At 42.6% G+C, this 26,492-nt stretch overlaps 2 protein-coding genes and 1 long non-coding RNA gene across 3 annotated transcripts in view; 2 read left to right on the top strand and 1 right to left on the bottom strand.

Annotated features, from left to right (window-relative positions):
• Positions 1-1,991, top strand: part of KIN (Kin17 DNA and RNA binding protein) — a 36,262-nt gene extending 34,271 nt beyond the window's left edge. Inside the window, exon 13 of the mRNA NM_001261813.1 lies at positions 1,138-1,991. Coding sequence (NP_001248742.1) covers positions 1,138-1,200 — 63 coding nt within the window. The 3' untranslated portion in view covers positions 1,201-1,991. The remainder of the gene's footprint in view (positions 1-1,137) is intronic.
• A 948-nt stretch (positions 1,992-2,939) lies between these two features.
• LOC144331072 (uncharacterized) lies at positions 2,940-4,686 on the top strand. Its single transcript, XR_013397918.1, has 3 exons — positions 2,940-3,348; positions 3,721-3,890; positions 4,653-4,686. It is a non-coding gene; the product is annotated as an uncharacterized LOC144331072 (long non-coding RNA).
• Positions 4,687-8,992: 4,306 nt separating this feature from the next.
• The window catches only part of ITIH2 (inter-alpha-trypsin inhibitor heavy chain 2), a 47,137-nt gene continuing 29,637 nt past the window's right edge, over positions 8,993-26,492 (bottom strand). Inside the window, exons 13-21 of the mRNA XM_001107718.4 lie at positions 25,785-25,970; positions 25,309-25,448; positions 22,714-22,883; positions 19,042-19,179; positions 15,467-15,580; positions 14,434-14,632; positions 13,749-13,921; positions 12,015-12,126; positions 8,993-9,327 (exon numbers count right to left, since the gene is read on the bottom strand). Coding sequence (XP_001107718.3) covers positions 9,180-9,327; positions 12,015-12,126; positions 13,749-13,921; positions 14,434-14,632; positions 15,467-15,580; positions 19,042-19,179; positions 22,714-22,883; positions 25,309-25,448; positions 25,785-25,970 — 1,380 coding nt within the window. The 3' untranslated portion in view covers positions 8,993-9,179. The remainder of the gene's footprint in view (positions 9,328-12,014; positions 12,127-13,748; positions 13,922-14,433; positions 14,633-15,466; positions 15,581-19,041; positions 19,180-22,713; positions 22,884-25,308; positions 25,449-25,784; positions 25,971-26,492) is intronic.

The following is a 26,492-nucleotide window of genomic DNA, read 5'->3' as shown; positions in this document are numbered from 1 at the left end:
ATGGTCTCGATCTCTTGACCTTGTGATCCGCCCGCCTCGGCCTCCCAAAGTGCTGGGATTACAGGCGTGAGCCACCGCGCCTGGCTAAACCAAAGATTAAATAATAATTAGAGTTGAAAATTATTGAGCTCTCACTCATATTAAATTCCAGGTCTAGTCACTTTATATGAAATGACTCGTTTATGTTTCCCAGCAACCCAATCATACAGACATTACTATTATTTCCACTGGGAGATAATGGGGCACAGAGGGGAAACTGAAGGACAGAGAGCTTAAATCAATTGTTGAAAGTGAGATTTGAACTTGGGGAGTGTAGGTACACAGCCCATATTCTCTGTGTTCCCAGGTTATATCTGCTTTAGTGATAGAAGATATCTTTCATTAATTTTCCTCTTTCTCTTTTTGTTCGATATGAAAGAAGAAAATAAATTTAAAGTTGAACTCTTTTTATAATCTAGACCAGTGTAACTATCATAGCCAACCTCGACAAACATGTTTGAGTATCTGTAATGCTTACAAAATGATATTTCCTATAAAAAAAAGAAAACCCCAAATGGACAATGGCACAAACATGGTAGAAGTTAACGTTTCACTGTAAAAACCCCAAATGGGTTTTTTTGATCAGGGAACTCTTTTCTAAGAGGTGATTTGTGACCCCGGGTCCTTCCAGCTAATGGCTCTACTGCCCTCAAGTGGCATCTCCAGTTGCTGTGTCTGTGTGCATGGGGCAGGCAAAAGGAGCTTGGCAGATTGTGTTTCGGGGATAGCACGTTTGGACCATCACTTCTGTTTGCTTCCCTGGGCTTGGAGCTCCATGCATGGCCACAGCGAACCACAAGGGAGCTAGGAAATTAGCTATTTATCCAGGAAGCAGAGGAGATACTGAACAGCTAGCGGGTCTCTGCCACAATATCTATTGATAACGAATGTCAGATGTCACAGAAGAAAAGACAGATTTTCTTAATGAGGATGCCATAGATTATTCTTAAAATTCATAGATACATACAAATGTTAACTACCTTAATGATATTTTAGGGATACAGAAAAGGCAAATTTGTATCCATAAGCATGGTGTCATTTTTTTGTCTTTTGGGAATGTGTGTTTTTAACCTTCTTTTAAATTATTTTAATTTGTAGGGCCCTTTAAAAGGACGCAGAGTGGAAGGAATTCAATATGAAGACTTTTCTAAACTCGCCTGAGTTTGAAAATGTGTTAACAATACATTAAAATCTTAAAGCATCAAATTGGTGTTCGCCAGGGCATTATGAGACTCTACTGTGTTAGGGTATTCTTTTGTATTAAAAAAACAGGTTTTTGAAAATATTACTGTATAGTTGTTCAGCTAAACTTTGAGAACAATTTAATTATGTCTCATGAAGTATCAAAACTATGTAATTTTGTCCTTGTTATTTTTGTTTCCTTTGTAATTTACTTGATGAATTTATATCTTCATTAAAGAATGTTATTATAAAGTGTTTTATATATGACAATTTAGAATCATGTAATTGGAGGAAATCCTTCATACACTCTAAATTTATATTTTCAGTAGTAGAGTAGTAAAGTTGAACTACAAGTGTAATTACATTTTAAATGTAAAACTATAAATACAGAAGCAGCTTTATTGTGGTAATAATTCATATACCTTACAGACCACTCATTTAAAATATACATACAATTCAGTGGTTTTCAGTATTTTTGCAGAGTTGTGCAACCATCACCACTGTCTGATTTTAAAACACTTTCATGCCCCAAAATGAAGCCTTGTAATAGTCAATTGCTATTTTTCCCCTCTGCCCTAGCCCTAGGCAGCCACTCATGTACTTTCCGTCTCTATGGATTTCCCTTTCTGGACATTTCTTATAAATGGAATCATATAATACATGATCTTTTATGACTGGCTTCTTACACTTACCATCATGTTTTCAAGGTTTATCCATGTGGTAGCATGTAGGCCTGCTTCATTTGTTTTTATGGCTGCGTAATATTCCACTGTATGGATGTGCCATATTTTGTTTATCCATTCATCAGTTGATAAACATTTGGATTGTTTCTACTTTTTGGCTATTGTGAATAATGCTGCCATGATCATCCATTTACAGGATTTTATGTGAACAGAAGCTTTTGATTCTGCCAAACTCTTCCAGAGCAGCTATACCATTTTACAGTCCCACCAGCAATGTTGAACTCTACAGTTTTATTTGTTTTTAATTTTTTTTACTTTTAGAGACAGGGTCTCACTATGTTACCTAGGCTGCTCTCAAACTCCTGGGCTCAAGTGATCCTCCTGCCTCAGCCTCCCAAAGTGCTAGGATTGCAAGCGTGAGCCACGGCACCCTGCCTAACTATACAGTTTGAAATAAGTAGGGCAGTATATTATTAGGGAATGCAAAAGACAGGAAACCCACACTTGCCTGTGCCAAAGGAAAAGAAGAGAAGGGATATTTATGGTGCACATGACTGAAAGGAGCAGACGCTAGCTTCCAGGGCAGTGGGACCAGGTGTCAACAGCCTTCCCAGGCTTGCACTCTGTCTCTGGCTTCCTGTGCTGGCTCTCTACATTTACATTCTTGGGCACTCGAGGTTTACATCTTACCCTTCAGCAGCACCAGGAAGAGAGAGATGATCTATCTTTTCTTTTTCCTTTTTTTTCTTTTTTTGAGACGCAGTCTCACTCTGTTGGCCAGGCTGGAGTGCAGTGGCACAATCTCGGCTCACTGCAACCCCCACCTCCCAGGTTCAAGCCATTCTCCTGCCTCAGCCTCCTGAGTAGCTGGGACTACAGGCATGTGCCACCACGCCCAGCTAATTTTTGTATTTTTAGTAGAGACAAGGTTTCACCATGTTGGCCAGGATGGTCTTGATCTCCTGACCTTGTGATCTGCCTGCCTCGGCCTCCCAAAGTGCTGGGATTACAGGCATGAGCCACCGCGCCTGACCTCTTTTTTTTTTTTTTTTTTTTTCTTTTTTTTCTTTTTTGAGATAGGGTCTTGCTCTGTCACCCAGCCTGGAGTGCAGTGGCACAATCATGGCTGACTGCAGCCTCGTCCTCCTGGGCTTAGGTCATTGACTCTCCCACCTCAGCCTCCCGAGTAGCTGGGACTACAGGCATGCACTACCATGCCTGGCTAATTTGTTTGATTTTTAGTAGAGACAAGGTCTTGCAATGTTGCCCAGGCTGGTCTCAAACTCTTGAGCTCAAGCAGTCTTCCTGCCTCGGCCTCCTAATGTGTTGTAATTACAGGTGTGAGTTACCACGCCTTGCCTGAGTTGATCTTCTGTAAAAAACAGACCACACCAGGATGATCACTTCAAACATGAGGATGGGAATATGCTGACGTTAGACACAGGTACGGTGCCGACCCCTGGGATATCTCTCTTTAATTGAGAGTCAGGGAGGGCTGACAGCTTCTATTCTCGGAAGATGGGAGAACATACGCTGTTAGCAGAAATGTAAGAGGCAGTAAGGAAATACTAGCAGGATGATGTCAGTAGCTTTACAGAAAATGTTCTTCAGGGACGAATTAAGGTTTTTTCAAAGTAACCTGACAGCATAGTATGGAAAGCAACTAGGTTTTGGGTGTGGGCAGTCTTTAGATCAAATTCTGGCAGTTCTGTTCATTAGCTTTGTAATATTAGAATGTTAATGTTCTTGAATTGCGATGTTTTTAATGTATAAATTGTCAAAATGTTTTTCTGCCGGGTTGGTGTGAGACCTACAGAAAATACATATAAAGCATCAGACATGAAGTCCAGCACATAGTAGGTGTTGAATAAATGGCAGTGAGTGGTCATGTCCGGAAATGGAGCCAAGAAGTTGAGCCTGGACTACTAAGAATCTGGCCTGAAGAATTTCAAAAAGGAGAATGGTTCTCCCTGATAACAAATAGTGGTGAGTAAAACCTGACAAATTACATATGCCTCCCCCAAATATGTAAGTTTGGAATCAACTCGGTGGTTTTCTTCAGGGAAAAACTGTTTCATGTCTGCCTCCCACATTTAATTCTCCAACATCTTTCTGAAATTATTTCAGAATGAAATGAGGTAGCATACTTGAGGTTAAATTCAATAAAAAATATCTGAAGCATAAAAATATGATTCTAGATGTAACAGTAGTTTTTTCCCTCGAGTTCGTAGAGCCTGATAGTGTTTATGCTAAGCAGAATGACTACAGATAACTAACAACAGGTCTTATGATTAGACTTCTATTTTTGAAGCATCATAAGCTATTTTCCTTTTTTTCGAACATAGACTTTACTTATTAGAGCAGTTTCTGTGGGTTTTGACAAATGTATAATGACATGTATCTGCCACTGTAGCATCACACAGAACCGCTTCACTGCCCTAGAAGTTTCCTGTGTTCTGCCTGTTCCCTGTCTCCCCCCAAATCTCTGCTGGCCACTGATCTTTTTACTGTCTCCCTAGTTTTGTCTCCCTCGAAGGTCATATAGTTGGAGTCGTACAGTGTGTAGCTTTTTCAGATTGGCTTCTTTCACCTAGTAGAACATACACATGTATGGTTCCTCCGTGTTGTTTTGGTTAGGTTTTTGTGGCTCGATAGCACACTTCATTTTGGCACTGAATAATATTCTATTGTCTGAATGCACCACAGTTTATGCACTCACCTACTGAAGGATATCCTGGTTGCTTCCAGGGTTTGGAAATTATGAATAAAGCTGCTACAAACATCTGTGTGCAGGTATTTTGTGGATGGACATTTTCAACTTACCTATGTAAAGACCACGGAGCACAATTGCTGGATCATATGCCAAGAGTCTTCTGAGAAACTACCCAACTGTCTTCCAGGGTGACTGTACCATTTTGTATTCAAACAAGCAATGAGTGAGAGTTCCTGTTGCTCCTCATCTCCACCAGCATTTGATGCTGTCAGTGTTCTGGATTTTGCCCATCCTAATAGGTGTACAATGGGATCTTATCGTTGCTTTAATTTGCATTTCTTTGATGAAGTATGATGTGGGGCATCTTTTCATATGCTTATTTGCTGCCTGTATATCTTCTTTGGTGAGGTGGCTTTCAGGATTTTTGCCCACTATTTAATTGGGTGATTCATTTTCTTATTGTTGAATTTTAAGAGTTCTTTTTTTTTTTTTTTTTTTGAGACAGAGTCTCGCTTTGTCATTGCCCAGGCTGGAGTGCAGTGGCGCGATCTCGGCCCATTGCAAGCTCTGCCTCCCGGGTTCACGCCATTCTCCTGCCTCAGCCTCCGAGGAGCTGGGACTATAGGCGCACACCACCACACACGGCTAATGTTTTGTATTTTCAATAGAGACGGGGTTTCACCGTGTTAGCCAGGATGGTCTCGATCTCCTGACCTCGTGATCCGCCCGCCTCGGCCTCCCAAAGTGAAGAGTTCTTTGTATATTTCAGTTAAGTGTTCTTTATCAAATGTGTCTTTTGCAAATATTTTCTCTCAGTCAGTGGCTTGTCTTCTTATTTTGTTTTAAGCTGTTCTTTTTTTAACAACTGACTTGAGGTCATATCAAATTATTGGTTTTGTTGTCCTGAGAGACCAAATTCTGTTTTCTTCATCAGAATCTCATTAAATCTCATTTGCTGATTTTTCCTTTGTCTTCTGGCATCTACTTCTAACTGCCTCTCAGTTTCAGTTTTTCTGATATGATTGCATGAAATTCATTCAGCTAGCATTTATGGAGTGCCTTCAGTAGGTAAGCCATTGTACTGGAGATATAAGTGAGAAGCAGATAGAGACCCAAGGTGTGTGTTATAGGAATTGACAATGTTCAATGATAATCAAATGAAATGATAGGCCAGTAAGAGAAACTTGATCATGTATAGCAGCTACTTGAAAATCTGCCCTGACTGTTGGGCCTGAGAAATTGTTCACTGATACCAGTATACACCTCAGTTCCTACTTGGGTAAGATGGAATCACAGGATTAGAATATGATCAGCCTTTTTTTTTTTTTTTTTTTTTTTTTGAGACAGACTCTGTCACCCAGCCTAGAATGCAGTGTTGCGATCTTGGCTTACTGCAATCTCCGCCTCCTGGGTTTAAGCGATTTTCCTGCCTTAGCCTCTCGAGTAGCTGGGATTACAGGTCCATGCCACGGCACCCACCTAAGTTTTGTATTTTTAGTAAAGACATGATTTCGCCATGTTGGTCAGGCTGGTGTCAAACTCCTGACCTCAGGTGATCTGCCTGCCTTGGCCTCCCAAAGTGCTGGGATTACAGGAGTGAGCCACCACGCCCAGCCAGAATATGATCAGCCTTGATTATAAGTTAGTCATTAGGTTGACTGCAGTGACCCTAGAAACGTTAATTAGATAACTGAATAATTATGCCACTTAAGGAAGCTATCCTGGAGAGTTTTTTTTTTTTTCTCTTCTGTAGTTATTTTGGGAATAGTTACCAAGAAGTAGACTCAGCCATTGTGAAAAAGTTAAGAAAAATAACACTAAGTTCTTATAGCATACAAGCATCTCTATGTACCTAGATAGCCAGGTAATTTTTACTTTGATTTTACTGGGCCTTTGGAGTCATTTATATCTCCTTCAGTTGGGATAAGACTAAAGAGAAGATGCCACTGGATGGTAGTAAGTGATCCTTTAAAGCTGCAGTTTCTTTTGATAGAACTCTATTACCGCATATAAGTATACACCCCAAGATTTTCATTCTTACTTTTAAGACCACTGTGCACACATAAAATACTAAGAAGCTAAACTTAGTATCTGCAGGTAGAAGTTTTAAATTCAAGATTTTAACCGAGTAACAGAATTAATGTTAAAATCTCACTTTTGAAGTTTATGTTGAATATTAGCATTTTAATATTTAATATGTTTCTATTTTTGAAATAGGAAATGGAAAAGATGCAGTAGATTTTTCAAAAGTGTATCATAGGTGACCACTTCTTATAGAAGAAGACGACTAAGAGGTAGTGCTATTTACCTCTTCAGCACTAAGGCTATCTTTACTTTTACTTATTTTTATGAAGAGATGGGAGTCTCACCATGTTGCCTAGGCTGGTCTTGAACACCTGGCCTCCAACGATGCTCCTGCCTTGGCCTCTGAAAGTGCTGGGATTATAGGCATGAGGCACCACGCCCAGCCAGTAATCTTTAGCTTCTAGAAACAATCACATTTCCTTAAGATTTTGCAATTAGGTTTGGAGATGCCCACTTGCTTTTTCGAGTACGGGTTGGATATGTGCAAAAAAAGAGTTTTGCCTCTAAAATGAAAAATGACTTTTATCAGATTACGGAAAGAAAGATTCATAAAAATGTGCCTTTAAAAAGCTTTTTTAAAGTGCAAATTCACCAATTTGGCTTTTGAGAATATGTTCATTTTAGGAATTGATTTTTAAGGAAAGTTGTAAACACAGCAAAGCACAGAATTACAGTGGTTCAGACTTGCATCTTAGCACCAAAATCCACTATACAAGAGCAGACAGCATAAAGTAACCCAGTTTCGCTTTAAATTGGTTGCTTATTTTATTCTGCCTTATAAATGTCATTGGCTTTTTGTTAGAATATAATTTACTACTTTATTTTGAAATAAAGTCTAATATAAGATTTAGCATATAAGTGGTATTCCTCAGAAATGGTTTAAATGCAAATAAAGTAACAGTTCTACCAGGAGTACTAACAAAAATGCCGTGTTCAAGGTATATTAAATGTGTGTGAAACTTGATTCACAGACACACAGGGCTTCCAGAGAATTTGGAACTATGATTCAGAATTCACTTAGCAACATTCACAGTGTGTCTCATTAGCCATCTGAGGTAACATCCTGAGCGATTTTAAATATGTGCAGAATTTGGGAGCAACAAAAACTCCCAAGTGGGGCTGGGCATGGTGGCTCACGCTGGTAATCCCATCTACTTGGGAGGCTGAGGCAGGAGGATCACTTCAACCTAGGAGGTGGAGGTTGCAGTGAGCCGAGATTGCGCCACTATGCTCCAGCCTGGGCAATAAAGTGAGATTCCATCTCAAGAAAAACACACACACACACACACACACACAAAGTAAAGAAATCACTTTCCCTTGTGTGGGTGGGCCTCATCTAATCAGTCAAAGGTCTGAATAGAACAAAAATGCTGACCTCCCCAAGTCAGAGGGGATTCTCTAGTGTACGGCCTTCGGACTTCATCTGCAGCATCGACTCTTCCTGCCTGATGGCTTTTGGACTGGAACACTGGCTCCTCCCTGGGTCTCCTGTACCATCAGCCTACTCGGCAGATTTTGGATTTACAAGCCTCCATAATCACATGAGCCAATCCTTATTGTAAATCTCCTGTGGGTTCTGTTTTTCTGGAGAACCATGGCTAATTCAGACCTCATACACTCACAAGGGTCCCAGGGACCAACACTATGAAGAGAATCTTGGACAAAAATACTGGGTTATCACAGGCACCATAGCAAGGCTATCCCTACAGAGGGTAGCAGGGCTTTAGTATAAATCTCTACAAAGCACCTAAGATCAAGTAACCCCCGTTTGTATTCTATGCTCACCATCTAACCCTCTCATAATCATACCTCCCATGCAACTAGTAGTGTAAAGATGGATGCAATCTGCAAGGTTGAGGACCTGAGACTCAACAACAATGAAATGATCAGCTGGGTGTGGTGGCTCATACCTGTAATCCCAGCACTTTGGAAGGCTGAGGTGGGAGAATCACTTGAGCCCAGGAGTTTGAGACCAGCCTGGGGACCACAGTGAGACCTCGTCTCTGCAAAAAAATAAAAATGAGGCAGGCATGGTGACATGCACCTGTAGTCCCAGCTACTAGGGAGGTTGAAGTGGGAGGATTGCTTGTGACCAGGCTGAGGCTGCAGTGAGCTATGATCACGCCACTGCACTCCAACCTGGGAGACCCTGTCTCAAAGGAAAAAGAAAAGATTAATAAATGATCACAGTAAACACCACATTTAAGGCTCTGTCCAGATGCTGGCTTGTCTCAGCACCACCTTGATTCACACACTTTGGCGTCTAAAAATGCAACAAAATCCTAAAAGCTCATTTGTAAGATGTTTATTTTCTTCAGGTGTATTTACAGGCTTTATAAAACACCCTGATATCTGGTTCATTTTAATTAACCACCCTGATATCTGGTTCATTTTAATTATTCAAACCAAAGAATATCTGCAAAAGTGGCAGGGGAAAGATGTGTATTAATATATATAATTTCCCAAACTATAAACCCTTAAGGCCGTTTGAGAAAGCTGTAGAGCTGAGGCACGAAGTAATCCTTGTAATGCCCGTCAATGAATCCTTTTCCACTGTTGTGCACAAACCAGCAGGTAACATCCGTTCCAAACACGAGATCCGTTCTGTAGTCTTTCTGTAAGCCCCTGCAAGGAAGCAAGGCATGTGGTTAGCGGGAGGCCGAGGGATGGCTGGCCGGGCACCTCTAGACACAAGACCCCGTCTTTTCCTTGCTGTTCGTTGTGTTCCGTCACCACATCTGCCGCCCCCCCACCTATCGCTGCTTCCCAAGTCATGTGAAACACCCAAGTCTGGGGCTTGGTGTTGGAAGGACAGAGAATCAGCGGAGTGTCCTTAGAGAACTCAAAGAACCCTTAGAGTTGACCCATATGGGCTTTTCCAGCAAGGAAAACAGTAGCCAATGGAAAGAAGGCAGGAACAAGACTCCACAGCGTTGAGGCTGACCTCACCGGTCACTTAAAGAATGAGTCGGTGGCCAGGCACGGTGGCTCATGCCTGTCATCCCAGCGCTTTGGGAGGCCAAGGCGGGCGGATCATTTGAGGCCAGGAGTTCAAGACTAGCCTGGCCAACATGGAGAAACCCTGTCTCTACTAAAAATATTTTTTTAAAAAATTAGCTGGGCATATGCCTGTAGTCCCAATTACTCGAGAGACTGAGGCATGAGAATCGCTTGAACCCAGGAGGCAGGGGTTGCAGTGAGCCAAGGTCGCACCACTGCACTCCAGCCTGGGAGACAGAGCAAGACTCTGTCATCAAAAAAAAAAGAATGCACTGGTAGCACCTCTTAACTGCACTTTCTGTGTGTTTAAGGGTGATACCTGCTGTTTCTGAGCAGATTCATGTCCTCCACTTGAAGGGCAAAGTAGCCAACAATTTGTAAAGAATCTGGCACATTGCGTGAATGAGCCTTAAAAGTGTGTCACCGCGCCCAGTTCAGGGGACAGCTCAGTTTCAGTTATGAACCACGAGGTGCTTGCAGTGGATGAAATGGAGGCCCAGTATTTACTTTTTGTCATTATAATAAACGCATGTGTGTGTATATATATGTATTTATTTATATATGTATATATATTTATGTACATATATAAATATATATCTATATCTATATAGATAAATATATATTAATAAATATCTATATATAAATATACATATATATTTAAATAAATATAAATATATAAATATAGAGTGCACCACTGCACTCTAGCCTGACTCCATCTCTCTCTATATATATAAAGTAAATGCATATATAGATATATACATATATAAATATCTATCTATATATGTGTGTGTGTGTGTATATGTATATATATATATAGAGAGAGAGAGAGAGAGATGGAGTCAGGCTGGAGTACAGTGGTGCTATCTCCGCCCACTGCAACCTCCACCTCCCAGGTTCAAGCGATTCTCCTACCTCAGCCTCCCGAGTAGCTGGGATTACAGGCACCCGCCACCACACCCAGCTAATTTTTGTATTTTTAGTAGAGATGGGGGGGGGTTTCAACATGTTTGCAAGATGGTCTTGAACTCCTGACCTCAGGTGATCCACCCGCCTCGGCCTCCCAAAGTGCCGGGATGGTGTGAGCCACTGCGCCCAGCCTATTTATATATTATGTTTTTATTTATGAGACAGGTCTCACTCTGTTACCCAGGCTGGAGTGCAGCGGTACAATCATAACTCACTTCAGCTTTGAACTCCTGGGCTCAATGGATCCTCCCACCTCAACCTCCTGAGTAGCTGGGGCTATAGGCAGAATCTACTACACCTGGCTAATTATTTTTATTTTTATTTTTATAGAGATGGAGTCTTACTATGTTGCCCAGGCCAGTCTTGAACTGCTAGTCTCAAGTGATCCTCCCACATTGGCTTCTCAAAGCATTGGGGTTACAGGCATGAGCCACCATGCCTGGCAGTAAACACCCTTTTACCAACTTCAGATAGCTTAATATTAGCATTATTAATTTGTGCTCACAATTGCTTCTGTGACACACGCTCACTGATTTCCGTCAGTACCTTGTTCCTCCCATAAACTGATACTAATTGAATGGTGTATTCAACAAGAATCCATTGTTTCAGTTCACAGATCTACTTTCGTGGCAATACTTCCAAATACAATTTTATGGTTATCATTGTTATGGTTTAATTATGTCAAAGCCAATGACATTTGTTTGCATGAAGAATCCTTTCTAACAAAGCGAAGTTGACTGCTTTGTAAAAACTCTAAAAAGGGGTAAACGGCTTTAAAACGGTACCAAATTTGGCATGGGTGAGACAACTGTAAAGGACTGGGAAAAAATATCAAGATTTGTAAGATTTTTACACTCAGAATGTCTTACGAGCTTCTAAGTTCTCACTTTAGATGAAGCATATGGGGGTGGTTTGTATAAGAAAAGCTACAAAAAAAAAAGCAGTCAGAGATCCATGTGTAAAAGGAAAGCTCTAGCCTGATGTAAAAATCTGTATTCATTCTGCAGTACTATGGTAATAGGTGTTTTTATGATTCTCTCCTTTGATCCACGTGTCCAGTTATCCAAGTTGTGAAGCTCTCATGAGGGCTTCTAAAGTATGAAGATGAGAACAACAGGTTAGTTAATCTTGGCATCACATGACCCTAGATACCCCGTCATTATTTGCATTTAAGGTGGGATATCAGAAGTGCCCTTATGCGAATGCTGTGTGTGTCTATTCCTGATGAATTGCTTAGTGTGATGTAGGTAGTGCTTACAACACTTCTTCTTGCTCCTCTATTTTGCTGTGTGGGTCTAATTCTAACACGAGCCCTCTTCGTCACTGTCCTTACACCCGAGGCCTACCTGGTGACAATGAGCTTCTGCCCCTTCACTTCCATGCTGGCCTCTGGTTTCTCAGGGTCCTTTCCCGGTCTCTCATTGAAGATGTGTATCTTTGGTTCCTGCATGAACTGGCCTGGCGAAACAGAATCAGACATTGATTTACATGTAATCATAGTCAAATAAAAAGACAGGCTTGTTATTGGCTCCATGCTACATTTTAGTCCTCCCTCTGGGATTTCTAGGGTGGAAAGACAAGCTGAGAGGAAAAAGGAGTGGTGATGGGAGGGAGGGTCCTTCCTGGGAGCACATTTGTGCTGCTCATGATCTTTTTTTATTTTTATTTTTTTTCATTTGAGGAAGGATCTCCCTCTGTCACCCAGGCTGGAGTGCAGTGGCCAGATCTCAGCTCACTGCAAGCTCCGCCTCCCAGGTTTATGCCATTCTCCTGCCTCAGCCTCCCAAGTAGCTGGGACTACAGGTGCCCGTCACCACACCTGGCTAATTTTTTTTTGTATTTTTAGTAGAGACGGGGTTTCACCGTGTTAGCCAGGATGGTCTCGATCTCCTGACCTCGTGATCCACCCGTCTTGGCCTCCCAAAGTGCTGGGATTACAGGCTTGAGCCACCACTCCCAGCCCTTTTTTTTTTTTTTTTTAATTGAAGAGATGGGGCCGGGTGCGGTGGCTCACACCTGTAATCCTAGCACTCTGGAGGCCGAGCCGGGCAGATCACCACCTGAGGTTGGGAGTTCCAGACCAGCCTGACCAACATGGAGAAACCCTATCTCTACTAAAAATACAAAATTAGCTGGGCATAGTGGTGCAGGCCTGTAATCCCAGCTACTCGGGAGGCTGAGGGAAGAGAATTGCGTGAACTGTGGAGGCAGAGGTTAGTGATGAGCTGAGATTGTGCCATTGCACTTCAGCCTGGGCAACAAGAGCGATACTCCATCTAATAAATACATAAATAAATAAGTAAATTTAAGAGATGGAGTCTCCCTTTATCACCCAGGCTGGAGCACAGTGGCACAGTCACAGCTCACTGCAGCCTCTAATTCCTGGACTCGGGCAATCCCACCGCAGCTTCCTGAGTAGCTGGGACTCCAGGCAGGATCCACCACATCCTGCTAATTATTTTTATTACCTACTTTTTTGATAGCAATGGGGTGCCCAGGCTGGTCTTGAACTCCACAAGCAGTCCACCTGCCCAGGCCTCCTAAAGTGCTGGGATTACATGAGCCACCATGCCTGGAGCTCATGGTCATTTTATACATGAGGTTGGTCTAGTGGATTGTAAGTAAATCGAGCACCCTGATGGCAGGAAAGTGAGGTGAGCACCTGAGAGCATAGCTCAGATCACAGGCACAAGATTTGTTTGTGATGTCACAGGCTTTACATTTGAGCCCTTCTTAAAATACTAGGGACAGTTGTCCAGGGTATTCTGCTCGTTATCACAGACCTCCTAAATGGGTTCACCTCGCTTCAGTTAGAAAAAAATCTTTAACGTAAAGCTTGAAATGTATCTGTCCCTTCCCTTAACTTGCCCAGTTTGTGATGCTGAAATCCTGGCCCTGGACAGCCTTGTCTAGAACGGCAAAAGGCTGTCACATTCCCGAGTGGCCCCACGCTGCTATGTTGGTCCTCTGTGCTCTTGAGTCCACACCTACCATGTCCTCAGCTTGTAACCACTGTCAGCCAAAGCTGCTAAAGAGTTAGAGTGGCCCCGCCCTCGTCAGATGGTCCATAGACACTTTACCTATTAGTCCGTGGGCATTAGGTGAAAACTTGTTTGTAGGGGGGACGTAGATTCCCAGAAAGTCAACATTAATGGGATGCTTCTTCCAAACACGATGAAGTAAAACAGAAAAGGACATCTCTTTGTCCAGGGTGATAGTTACCACTTTTGCTTTCTTCACTGAGATCTGCACCCTGGTGTGAAAGTCCAAGTGGAATTAAACCATTTCAGAACAGACCTTTTTCTAAAGTCATTCTTCTCACCCCTAATATGAGCTCTTCACTCCTCCCAGACAATTCGGCTAGTTATCTAAGCGCTTGCAACAGTTTATAGATAAATGATCGATGAACGGATACTCATTGGGAAGCTTCTATGCAGAGGACACAATCATGGCATTTGGAGCGCACTCTGCGATCAGTCGGGTATAGATTTCAGCTGGTGGATTCGTTCGCTGACCAGCGCATACCCAGTGAGTGCTTACTGACGCCAGGCACTAGATTAGGTCCTGGGACCCATGGTGGCCAAAAACACTGTGCCCACTGCCAGGAACAGAGGAGGGAGTGAGAACAATTTTTCTGAACCTCAACTTCCTTATATTTAAAACGATGATTTTTTTTTTTTTTGATGTTGATGTCACTGATGCCTGGATTTAGTTATGCAGTCATGTGTCACGGACAGGCCTGAGTTCAGATGAAATCATACTTGCCTCTGATTCATGACTTGAGCCGTGTCGGACCAGGACAAGGCAAATGTGCTAGAACCGCCACTCAGGGTGATGGCCTCAGTGCTGATTTCTATTTTTACGTCTTCACTTTGGAAATAAAATCCCAGTTTTCCAAAATAGGTGCTTAGTTTTCCATTGTTGGGCTTCTTGGCACCAACAAGCTGACCATTGATTACAATTCCTACAGGAAAGAAAAAAATGAGTTTTTCTCTTGTGTGCCCTTTATTTTGCATGCGTGGGTACTATAGTTCAAATTTATAAAACTTGGCAATATAGGAAAGTTATAATTTTGCTTCAAGATTTACATAACATTTTCTTCTTTGTGCTTCTCATTGTATAACATATATTTTAATATAACAGTTATAAAATTTAATAAAATTTAATTTAATAATTTTATATCAGTTATAAAATTTAATTGTCAGTGTATAAAATGTAATTTAAATAATTTACTATCATATAGTGTTTAAATGAATTTTTGTGTGTGTGTGATGGAGTCTCGCTCTGTCACTAAGGCTGGAGTGCAGTGGCGCCATCTCGGCTCACTGCAACCTCCACCTCCTGGGTTCAAGCGATTCTCCTGGCTCAGCCTCCTGAGCAGCTGGGATTACAGGTGTGTGCCACCATGCCCGGCTAATTTTTTTTTTTGTATTTTTATAAGTCGGGGAGTTTTATCATGTTGGCTAGGCTGGTCTCGAACTCCTAATCTCAGGTGAACTGCCCGCCTCAGCCTCCCAAAGTGCTGAGATGGCAGGTGTGAGCCACCACACCTGGCTCGTATTTAAATTAATTATATCACAACAAGATCTGCTAGTTCATACTCAGAGAGAGGGTATATATTTTGAGCTATGATGGTTCAAAATAGTTAAGAATATATTTATAATTTAACTTCTCACTAATATCACTGAAATATATAGCACTTCTATTAAGGTGAGAAAGAAAGAAATCCAAGGCAGTGACAGGAAAGCATGACAGTGACCTAATTGTCTAAAGCAAATATAATTTATTTTTATTTTACCTGATTCTGGGTCAGAAACCAGGTTGAGGATTTTTCCAGGTTCTGAGTCAATATTGAAACAAATGTTCTTTTGGCTTTTTGGTAGATAAATGATGAAATGTGGGTCATTTTCAACTGGAAAATATACAAAGAAAATGTAAACAAAATCATTAAAAGGAAGATGATTTTGAGCACTATATCATTCCTGAACATCTTTAATTTAATCAGAACAAATATTTATTGTGCTTCTCCTTTATGCTCGGTACTCCGCCAGGCCTCGGGGAGCCAGTTGTTCATACTCCATTGTCCCTCTGTCATGGAGCACTTCCTCATAAACGTGAAGTGACTTGACCCTCATTTTAGGAAAGTTGTCGGTGGCAGTATGAATAAAAGCTTGTAGAGGAGTTACGGGAAGTTCGTGCAGTGGCTAAACCTGTCACTCAGGCCAGAAATGTTCAGTTCACACCTCCAGGTTCATGCTCTGCAGTCCACAAATACGTGGTTAGTTGATTTTTATTGGAGCCGGACACTACAGGGCATTGTAAAAACACAGAACAGGCCAGGTGCGGTGGCTCATGCCTGTAATCCCAGCACTTTGGGAGGCCGAGGTGGGTGAATCACGAGGTCAGGCATTCAAGACCAGCCTGGCCAGCATAGTGAAACCCCGTCTCTACTAAAAATACAAAAAATTAGCCGGGTATGGTGGTGGGCACCTGCAATCCCAGCTACTCGGGAGGCTGAGGCAGGAGAATTGCTTGAACCTGGGAGGCGGAGGTTGCAGTGAGCCGAGATGGCGCCACTGCACTCCAAGCCGGGCGACAGTGCAAGACTCTGTCTCAAAAATAAATAAATAAATAATAAAATAAGATAAAAAACACACACAACAAAGGCTCTTTTAAAAATAATCTTGGTCAGGCCTGGTGGCTCACTCCTGTAATCCCAGCACTTTGAGATGCCCAGGTGAATGGATCACCTGAGGTCGGGAGTTCGAGACCAACCTGACCAACATGGAGAACACCCATCGCTACTAAAAAATTTAAAAAAAAAAATTGGCCAGGTGTAGTGGCGGGCACCTGTAATCCCAGCTACTCGGGAGCTGAGGCAGGAGAATTGCTTGAACCCGGGAGGCGGAGGTTGCAGTGAGCCGAGATTGAGTCATTGCACTCTAGCCTGGGCAATAAGAGTGAAACTCCATCTCAAAAATAAAAATTAAAAGGAACCCTTAAACAATCATTATATTATGATATCCTCTTTCTTCCTCTACACAAATATGGTAGTTTGAAATATTCTGTTTGAAGAAAATAGCTTTTATTAAAGACAACGATTGGTTTTGCCATTTAATTAACTCAAATCCCACCAATCAGACCTCCTGATAAGCAATAGTGAATCAGTGCTGCCATACTGAGTTGATAGAATTCAAGACAACAGAAATGAAGCATCATGGTTAAATGGGTCAGTCCAGCCTGAAATTTTGATCAGGCTGAAAGTAGATCGAGGACCTCCATGACTAATGTTATAGATTCCTAGCACCTGAGGTTTATGGGCAGAACAAAAAGAGAAACTTGTATCCACCCTGCAGGGAGGGTATTATCATTCCCGTTTTAGTGGTGGGCTGCTTGAGCCCTAGAGGGATTTCAGTGTATAACCAAGGTCATGGGGCAGATGTATCTCTAGGACTGTCTGACTTTGAAGTCCTCATCCTTTGTACTGCATCCTACAACAGAGATGAGAAACTTGGAAGAAGCACTACAGTCTTAACTGGGAAGAATATTTAAAGGTAAATTAACTTGGTCTCAACAATTTTCTCCAAAAGTTTTATTTCGCAAAGCCACAGTTTAAGCTGCTCACTCCCTGGGCATCACGGTAGTGTCTGGCTCTCAGAAACCGCTGGTTGGAAAGGTACAGTAAAAGCAACTGCTCCTCCAGCGTGGTCAACTTCTGCACGGATTCCCCACTCGTGCGTGGCAGCGGACATTTGCCACTGTTAACTGAGACTCCTGCATGGTCCCTCGTGGGACTCCCACCCCCACAGAGCTGGGGTAGGAGAGGGGAGTGTTGTACAAAGCACTACCAGCAATGGAGGGTGAAGGAGCAAGTTACTTGTGGCCTATAAATCATTTTAGAGATAAGCCCTAAGGGTGAGATGAAGTTACTATTTTATCATCCTATTTTATCTTATCGTATTTTATTTTGAGACAGAGTCTTGCTCTGTCGCCCAGGCTGGAGTGCAGTGGCACGATCTCAGCTCACTACAACCTCCACCTCCCAGGTGCAAGCAATTCTCCTGCCTCAGCCTCCCGAGTAGCTGGGATTACAGGCACCTGCCACCACGCCCAGCTAATTTTTGTATTTTTAGTACAGACAGGGTTGGCCAGGCTGGATTCGAACTCCTGACCTCAAGTGATCTGCTCTCCTCAGCCTCCCAAAGTGCTGGGATTACAGGCGTGAGCCACCATGCCAGGTCTCTATTTTATTTTTTGAGACAGGGTCTCCCTCCCTCTGTCACCCAGGCTGGAATGTAGTGGTGAAATAATAGCTCACTGCAATGTGTTGAACTTCTGGGCTCAGGCAATCCTCCCACCTCAACCTCTTGAGTAGCTGGGACTACAGGTGCACCACTATGCCTGGCTAATTTTTTGAAAAGGGTTTTTTTTTTTTTTTGCTGGTCTCAAACTCCTGGCCTCAAGCAATCCTCTCCCACCTGAGCCTCCAAAAGTGCTGGGATTACAGGTGTGAGCCATGTGCCTTGCCTGAAATAACATTAAATGTCCATTCAAAGCCCTTGCTAAGTTTTCTCTGCTACAACATGATATTTGGTATGTGCTAGGCATACAACCTTGAGAACCAGCTTTGAGGCTTTCTTGATGGAAAGGTCTATATTCCAGGCAGTCAAGAAAGCTGCACAGTTCTAGGACCAGCAGGAACCACCCTTCCAAATTTCAAACACTCAAGTCAAGCTGGGACTTTGCAGCTTCCGATGTGCTCTGTCTCTGAGTGTTGAAATTTACTTTTTTTCTAATAAAAAGAAAAGTAAGGAAAGAAAAGCTGCACACAGGTTTTCTAGATGAACTAGCTAATTGCCAGCAGCTGTGATCTCTGTGGGTGAAGGCTGCAATGCAAGGAGCTGGAAACAGGAGAGGAGACACTGTCCCTCCCATTTCCCCGGGGCAGCTCCCCTCTCACATGCTGTGGGAGAAGATGCCAGAGAGGTTGTCAATAGAAAGGCAAAGAAATTGACAATGGAAGGCAAAGAAATCTGCGATTACACAAGGAAGCCACAGCCACCAAAACTCTCACAAAGAAATACTTTTTCCTGGCTTTTAGATGACCACAGCTACTACCCAAACCTCCCACTGAAACTGTTTGCAGAAAGATTTCTTTAAAGACTGAACACAACTAGGATTCTGTAAATACATGATTTAAAACAAACAAAATAAGGTGTATTTCTATAGAAAAACACGTGATCTGCCTGCCTTGGCCTCCCAAAGTGCTGGGATTACAGGCATGAGCCACTGCACCCGGCCTCATTCACACAATGCTTCCCAGGATTATGGTCGGCTGAGTTCTGGGACACGCAAGCAGTGTAGAAGCTTTACCTCTCATCACATGTGGGGGTGGCGTGGACTCCAGCACCTGAGCTCCTTGTGCCAGCATGGAGATCACGGGTGTTGGTGAAGGATTGGCCCAAGACGGGATGGAATCTGGAGCCACTTTGCTGCCGTAATACAGGGCCCCTGGGTAGAAAAACCTGCATCTGTTAGTTTCTAGGTTTACGTTTCCACGGAAATTGCTCACCATGTCAAGAATCTGTTTTATGCACCCCCAGATGTTGTCAGCTTAGGTTTTTCTCCTCTATTTTTATGCCAGAGTTCTCTCTTGTTGGGCTCCCTCTGGCATGTTGCTGAGGGAGGGGGCCAGTGATACGGTTCTTTCTGGAGTCTGGAACCTGAGCAAGGGTGGCCGTGGGAGGAACCACTTTATAGGGCTGGGGAAGGGCCCGGTGACTCCAGTGCAGGCTGGGGAGCTAAGTCTGGGAGAAGGCCCAGGTTACCGTGGCATCTTCCTGGCTCCCTCCCTATTCGCTCACAAACAAGCCGAGCAGGTTAGTTTCCCAGAGAGGTTTCCTTCCTGGTGAGAGAGATTTCGCATGACAACAAAAGGCACTTTTTGCTTTCCGATAGCCAGGCTAGCTCTCTGTGAGAAAGCCAGGCCTAGAAACTAATCCAGGGTTCATTTGTCCCTAGATCTATTTAGCTGTGAGTCTACAGGTAGTTGTCATGGGAACATTACAAGTCAGAGTTCCCCGAATCACGGACCAGTGCAGTAAACTTGGTGTCATGCTTGAACGAAATTAAAAATGCACAAAATCCTTCCACTGTGTGCAAAGCATTCTTAAGAATATATTTCACAGAAATCCAAATACCGCATGTTCTCACTTACCTTGGGTACTACATTGAGAAGTCAATACTGGGTACTACACGGACTAAAGATGGAAAGAATAGACACTGGGGACTTCTAGAGGGGAGAGGGAGGGAAAGGGGAGGTCGGGGGGAGGGTTGAAAAACTACTGAGTACCATGGTCGCTACCTGGGTGACACGATCATTTGTACCCCAAGCCTCAGTAACATGCAATATATCCAAGTAACTTGCACATTTAGCCCCTGAATCTAATATATTATATATCATATATTATAGGTAGTATATAATTATACATATATAATATATATACATATATAATATGTATAATTATATTATATATAATTATATATAATATAATTGCCATTATATTATATATAATTAGATATCTATAGCTATAATATATTATATATAATTATATATCTGTAGCTATAATATATTACATATTATATATCTGTAGCTATAATATATAGAATTATATATCTGTAGCTATAATATATTATATAGAATTATATATATTATATATAGGATACTAATAATTATATATTATCTATAATGTATAATTACGTGTGTGTATGTATATAGCATATATGTATATATGTTTCAGTAGGACCAGTCCCCAAGAAAGAGAAGAGAAAGAGATGTATAAGCCTGAGGTCTCCTAGCCCTGGGTGCGTGCACCCTCCAGGGTGCCTGGAGACTTTCTGCAGGACTCAGAGAGCATGGACTGTTTGAAAGGCAATTTCTAGAGTCTCAGTTTAGACATAGACTCTTTCCTAAAGAAACCCTTTTCTCCCAGTTTACAAGCAGAAGGCCTGCTCTTCCCCACTCCCCTCCTGAAAAAGTCCTCCAAGAACCAAAACATCCATTGGAATATTGATGTAGGGCGAAAAACATGATTCCAATGATCGGGAGCGAATGCTTGTATAAGCCACAGGGCTTCCAATTCTTTGCTTTCAACAAAATTGAGGAAGGGCTCACGTTGTCAGCTGATAAATTATACAAGATTTTTTGGACGCTAGGTCCGTATGCATGTTTTGGCATATAAATTTCAAAGAGTTCAGATAAGCGAGTAACTGTACCAACCAATATTTATCGGGACTTCTGCCCATACAAGTTCTCTTAGAAGTAGAATTGATGCTGAATCCTGTCTCTTTCAATCCATTCATAAATAATACTTATCCATGAATACATGAAAAACACCCAGTCACATTTTTCCCAGTAAGAGATTATAGATTATTTCCACTCCAATTTTACTTCTTACGTGTAATCAAATTTATAATTTATTTATATTATTTTGCTCACTTGGTTACTAGTAGTAATACTAATCAGACCCAGTTCAGAAGAGAATTTTGAATACTCAGAATCTTATGGTTATGATTTTTAAATTAAAATTTTAATTAAAATTAAAATTTATAACATTTTTTTCTTATAGATAAATGAGGTGATTACTAAAAGAAGCGTAAAAATATATTACAATAGGATATAGTTCTGCTGGGCAAGTGGAGTGGAAATACAAGTTCAACTAGAAAAAAGAATAATGTAAAACTTCCAAAAAAAATTTTTTTTTTCGAGACAAGGTCTTATTCTGTCACTCAGGCTAGAGTGCAGTGGCATAATTGGCTCACTGCAACGGTCACCTCCCAGGCTCAAGCAATCCTCCCACCTCAGCCTCCTGAGTACTTGGGACTATGGACACGTGCCACCATGCCTGGCTAATTTTAGTATTTTTTTCTAAAGATGGGGTTTTGCCACATTGACCAGGCTGGTCTCATATTCATAGGCTCAAGTGATTAACCCACTCCAGCCTCCCAAAGTGCTGGGATTATAGGCATGAGCCACCATGTCTGGCCAGCTTCTAATAATTGTAATACAGGAAATGCTTATGTATTTTTAAAAAATGAATGATAGTAACCAATTAGGTATTCTGTTTCATTAGATGTATTGAAAACAGTGATGTGGTCGGGCACGGTGGTTCACGCCTGTAACCCCAGCACTTTGGGAGGCCAAAGCAGGTGGATCGCCTGAGGTCAGGAGTTCGAGACCAGCCTGGCCAACATGGTGAAAACCTGTCTCTACTAAAAATACAAAAAATTAGCCGGGCATGGTGGCACATGCCTGTAATCCCAGCTACTTGGGAGGCTGAAGTCGGAGAATTGCTTGAACCTGGGAGGCTGAGGTTGCAGTGAGCCAAGATTATGCCATTGTGCTCCAGCCTGGGCAACAGAGCAAGACTCTGTCTCAAAAAAAAAAAAAAAAAAAAGAAAGAAAAAAGAAAAAGAAAAAAAGAAAAAAAAGAAAAAAACAGAAAACAGTGATGTAACAGTTTTATTTTAAAAGGTCAATATTTATAAAATACTGTAATTATGTTAGTTGCATATAGAAATTATATTTGTTGCCCAGGAGTTGGAGGCTGCAGTGAGATGTGATGGTACCCAGGCTGGAGTGCAGTGGTCTTCCTGGGCTCGAGAGATCCTCCTGCCTCAGCTTCCCAAACAGGTGATATTACAGGTACCCACCATCACACCCAGCTAGTTAAAATTTTTTTTCTTTAGAGATGGGGTCTCGCTATGTTGCCCAGGCTAAGATAAAAAATTTCAAATATTGATGTCAAAAATGTTGGAAGGGTATGCAGGTTTTCAAAAGTTCCTTTGGGAAACATGGGAGCAAAAGGGTCAATGACCACAGCAATAATCCATCCTCCTCCCAGCTGGCAGGAAGAGCTTGGGCACAGGAGGGCCCAGGGCTGGGTGCAAGAGGTGGGCTGGAGTGGGAGAGAGCGGAGGCACTAGGACTTCCCCCCAGGGCAAGAGAGCTGCCTGGCCACTAGTCCCCACAGGTGCAGCTCTGACCTGAGCAGCAGGAGGGATCCTGGGGCGGGGCGTCCGCCAGCATGCGCTCGTCCCCAGCCTCGTTCTCGATCACCAGCGAGGTCAGCGGGGTCACAATGTGGTGGTCTAGAGACATCTGCAGGATCGATCTTGTAATTCTTCTCTTGGCGGCAGCTGTAGGAGCCAGGCTTCTGCATTCAAGAAGTAGAGGTGTTATGGAGCATGGCTGCATTGGAGTGGGAGCCCAAGTCAGCTCCCCGCCCCTGCACCCCACCGCTGCTGGGGTCCAACCTGGGGGTGGGGCAGGACCGCAAAGTAACTGGGAAACAGAACTAACTCACTGGCTTCAAGAAGCTGAGTATTTTATCTAGCTAAGTCTCAAGGCATTATTTATTTACTTATTTATTATTATTATTATTTTCGAGACAAGGTCTCGCCCTGTTGCCCAGGCTGGAGTGCAGTGGCACAATCACGGTTCCCTGCAGCCTCAGCTTCCCTGGCTCAAGCGATCCTCCTCCCTCAGCCTCCTGAGTAGCTGGGACTACAGGTGCATGCCACCACACCCAGCTAATTTTTATATTTTTTGTAAAGATGGGCTTTTGCCATGTTGCCCAGGCTGGTCTCAAACTCCTGGACTCAAGCAATCCACCCTCCTTGGGAGCCACGTCTGGCTCCCAAGGCTTTTTTTTTTTTTAACTTTATATTTTAGAGCAGTTTTAGGTTCGCAGTAAAATTATGCAGAAGGTATCAAGATTTTCTATGTGCCCACTGCATACACACAGTCCCCCATATACACGGCCTTCCCCACTGTCAGCATCCATCCCACATCAGAGTGGTGCATTTGTTACAAGGGAAGAAGCTGACACATCATTATCACGCAGAGTCCACAGCTAACGTGGCTGATCCTTGGTGTTGTACATTCTATGGGTTTGGTTAAATGCATAATGACAGGTGTCCACCTTTGGAGTATCATATAGGGTATTTTCACTGCCCTAAAAATGCTCTGTGCTCCACCTACTCCCCTCTCTCCCACACTCCAACCTTTAGCAACTGCTGATCTTTTTATAGGAATTGTTTTAAAATCAATATTTAACGTCTACCACAATTTGCTATATGCCTGTAATGTGCTTCTGTCAGACAGGGAGTTATTTCTCTTTTACTTCACAGTCATAGTTTACAGCCTTACGTATTTCTTCTAATCTTATCAACATCAGAGATTTTCTCTATGAGTTCAGTCATACAACAGCATTTCATTTTCCCAGCCTCATTTAGACCCTGTTCCATCTTCCTGCAACTCCTATCTAATAGATGGAATGAGGCTTGGGAATGGGAACTTTTATCAAACACCTCTGTGTAATTTTGATGCAGGTAGTCAAAGAACCATCCATTGCTCTAGGGACATAGTTTTCAGGTTGGAGAGTTGAGATGCAGCTCGGCTGAGAAGCCAGAGGGGACACGGATGAGCATGGGGGAGCCTTTCCTTAGGGAACATCATAATCACATAATCATTAAATTCTCTTTGGACAAGAATCCATTTTCAAGAGTAAATGCAAATACATGACTGACACATGAAGCAACCAGAGGGGACACAGATGAGCGTGGGGGAGCCCTTCCTTAGGGAACATCATAATCCTTAGTAATCATCAATTTCTTTTTGGACAAGAAGCCATTTTCAAGAATGCAGGGCTGGGCACGGTGGTTCACGCCTGTAATCCCAGCACATTGGGAGGCTGAGGCGGGCGGATCATGAGGTCAGGATCTCTTGGCAGCAGCTGTAGGAGCCAGTAAATGCAAATCCACGCCTGATACATGAAGCAACATGGGTGAATCTCACCAACATCATATTGAGTGAAAGAAGCCAGGAGCAGAGGAATACAGATTGCTTGATTATGTGAAATTTAGGATCAGGGAAAACTGATGATCACAGACATTGAAAGAGTGGATTCCACTGGAGGAGGGGGGTGGGTGTTGAGGGAGGGGAACAAGGGAACCTACCTCTGGATCTGGGTGGTGATTACATGGATGATAGATATAAAAATCCATTGAATGGTGCACTTAAAATTAATGCATTTTGGCTGGGCACAGTGGCTCATGCCTGTAATCCCAGCACTTTGGGAGGCTGAGGTGGGCAGATTACGAGGTCAGGAGATCGAGACCATCCTGGCTAATATGGTGAAACCCCGTCTCTACTGAAAATACAAAAAAATTAGCTGGGCCTGGTGACACACGCCTGTAATCCCAGCTACTTGGGAGGCTGAGGCAGGAGAATGGCGTGAACTCGGGAGGCGGAGCTTGCAGTGAGCCGAGATCGCACCACTGCACTCCAGCCTGGGTGATAGAGCAAGACTCTCTCAAAAACATAAAAATAAATAAATAAATAAAATAAAAATTAATGCCTTTTGCACATGTTACTGTATGTTATACCTCAATAAAGAAGAAAAAGAGTGAACCCAGCTTTCTCTAAAGTGTTCAGAACTAGTGGAGGATAATAATTCAAGCCTGTGCTAATTTGCTATCTTTCTCGCTTCCAAACTCTTTTTGTGTATGAATGCATATATTCATGGTGGACATTTCAGTTCTGCAGATCCCGTGGTGTGGGTACTCTTCTCTTCTTACCGTTCAGCTAGCAGTTGGTTGATGGTTAGATAGGCCCACAGTTTCCTGGTGAAATCGGGATCTGCATGCTTGTCTTTCGATAGAAAATCCTGCAAGTCATCCATCTGGGCCAGGGTCTCCAGGACTAACTGCGTGTTAGCCTAGATGATGGAAAGTTCAGTTGAGAGATACCAGGTAATTATAGTTAATCAATTCACATGTTTAGTACCTGCTGCGAATGAAGGGGAATAAAAAAGAAATGGAAGACAAAGCCTACTGAGGAAGGAAATGCATTTCTGTGCTTGGGATTGGGCTTGGGTGAAAGGGTAGGGATTTGTGGAATAGTGGGGAAGATGGCAGAGATATTCTCCTGTCTTCTCCATCACTGATTGCTTCTGTTCTACACCTATGATTTCTGGCAGGCAGAGCTGACGTTCAAGAGGGACTGTGTCTAGGGGGCCAATTAGTAGACAGAATAGGCAGATAAGTGGAAGTACCGAAGTCGCCGTGATAATGCTCTCTAGTTGATCCAATTTAGCAGGGTCAAATTTTCCTGCCACCACAATCTCTGAACCTCCAAAGTAGTTATGGAAATTGTTTTGAGTGACGTCCGTGACTGACGTATGGGGATAGTTGAACTGAACATTCCGGAGCAATGGAGTGGAGACCTGGTTGTAGAATTTCTACAATTCACAAAGACAGAGAGAGAGAAATTATGTTCATACTGCTTTGTAGATCTAAAGCATCTTATTTTATTTTATATTATATTTTATTTATTTATTTTGAGATGATGTCTCACTCTGTTGCCCAGGCTGGAGTGCAGTGGTGCGATCTCATCTTACTGCAACCTCTGCCTCCCAGGTTCAAGCAAGTCTCCCGCCTCAGCCCCCCGAGTAGCTGGGATTACGGGCACTTGCCACCAAGCCCGGCTAATTTTTGTATTTTTAGTAGAGACGGGTTTTCACCATCTTGGCCAGGCTGGTCTTGAACTTCTGGTCTTGTGATCTGCCTGCCTCGGCCTCCCAAAGTGCTGGGATTACAGGGATTACGTGCCCAGCTGATCTAAAACATTTTACTCTGAGATTCTTCAAAGGATCAGCAGATACCTCTTAATTTATTCACATGGGATGTCTGGGACAAAGGGAAATGCTCATAATTATCAGATTAAAAACAGAGAGAAGACAAAGACTTGTTGAGAACATTAC

The sequence above is a fragment of the Macaca mulatta genome, chromosome 9 (genome assembly GCF_049350105.2).
Source record: "Macaca mulatta isolate MMU2019108-1 chromosome 9, T2T-MMU8v2.0, whole genome shotgun sequence".
Lineage (NCBI taxonomy): Eukaryota > Metazoa > Chordata > Mammalia > Primates > Cercopithecidae > Macaca > Macaca mulatta.
The sequence above is the reverse complement of the archived record's forward strand: the minus strand, read 5'-3'. Positions and strand labels throughout refer to the sequence as shown.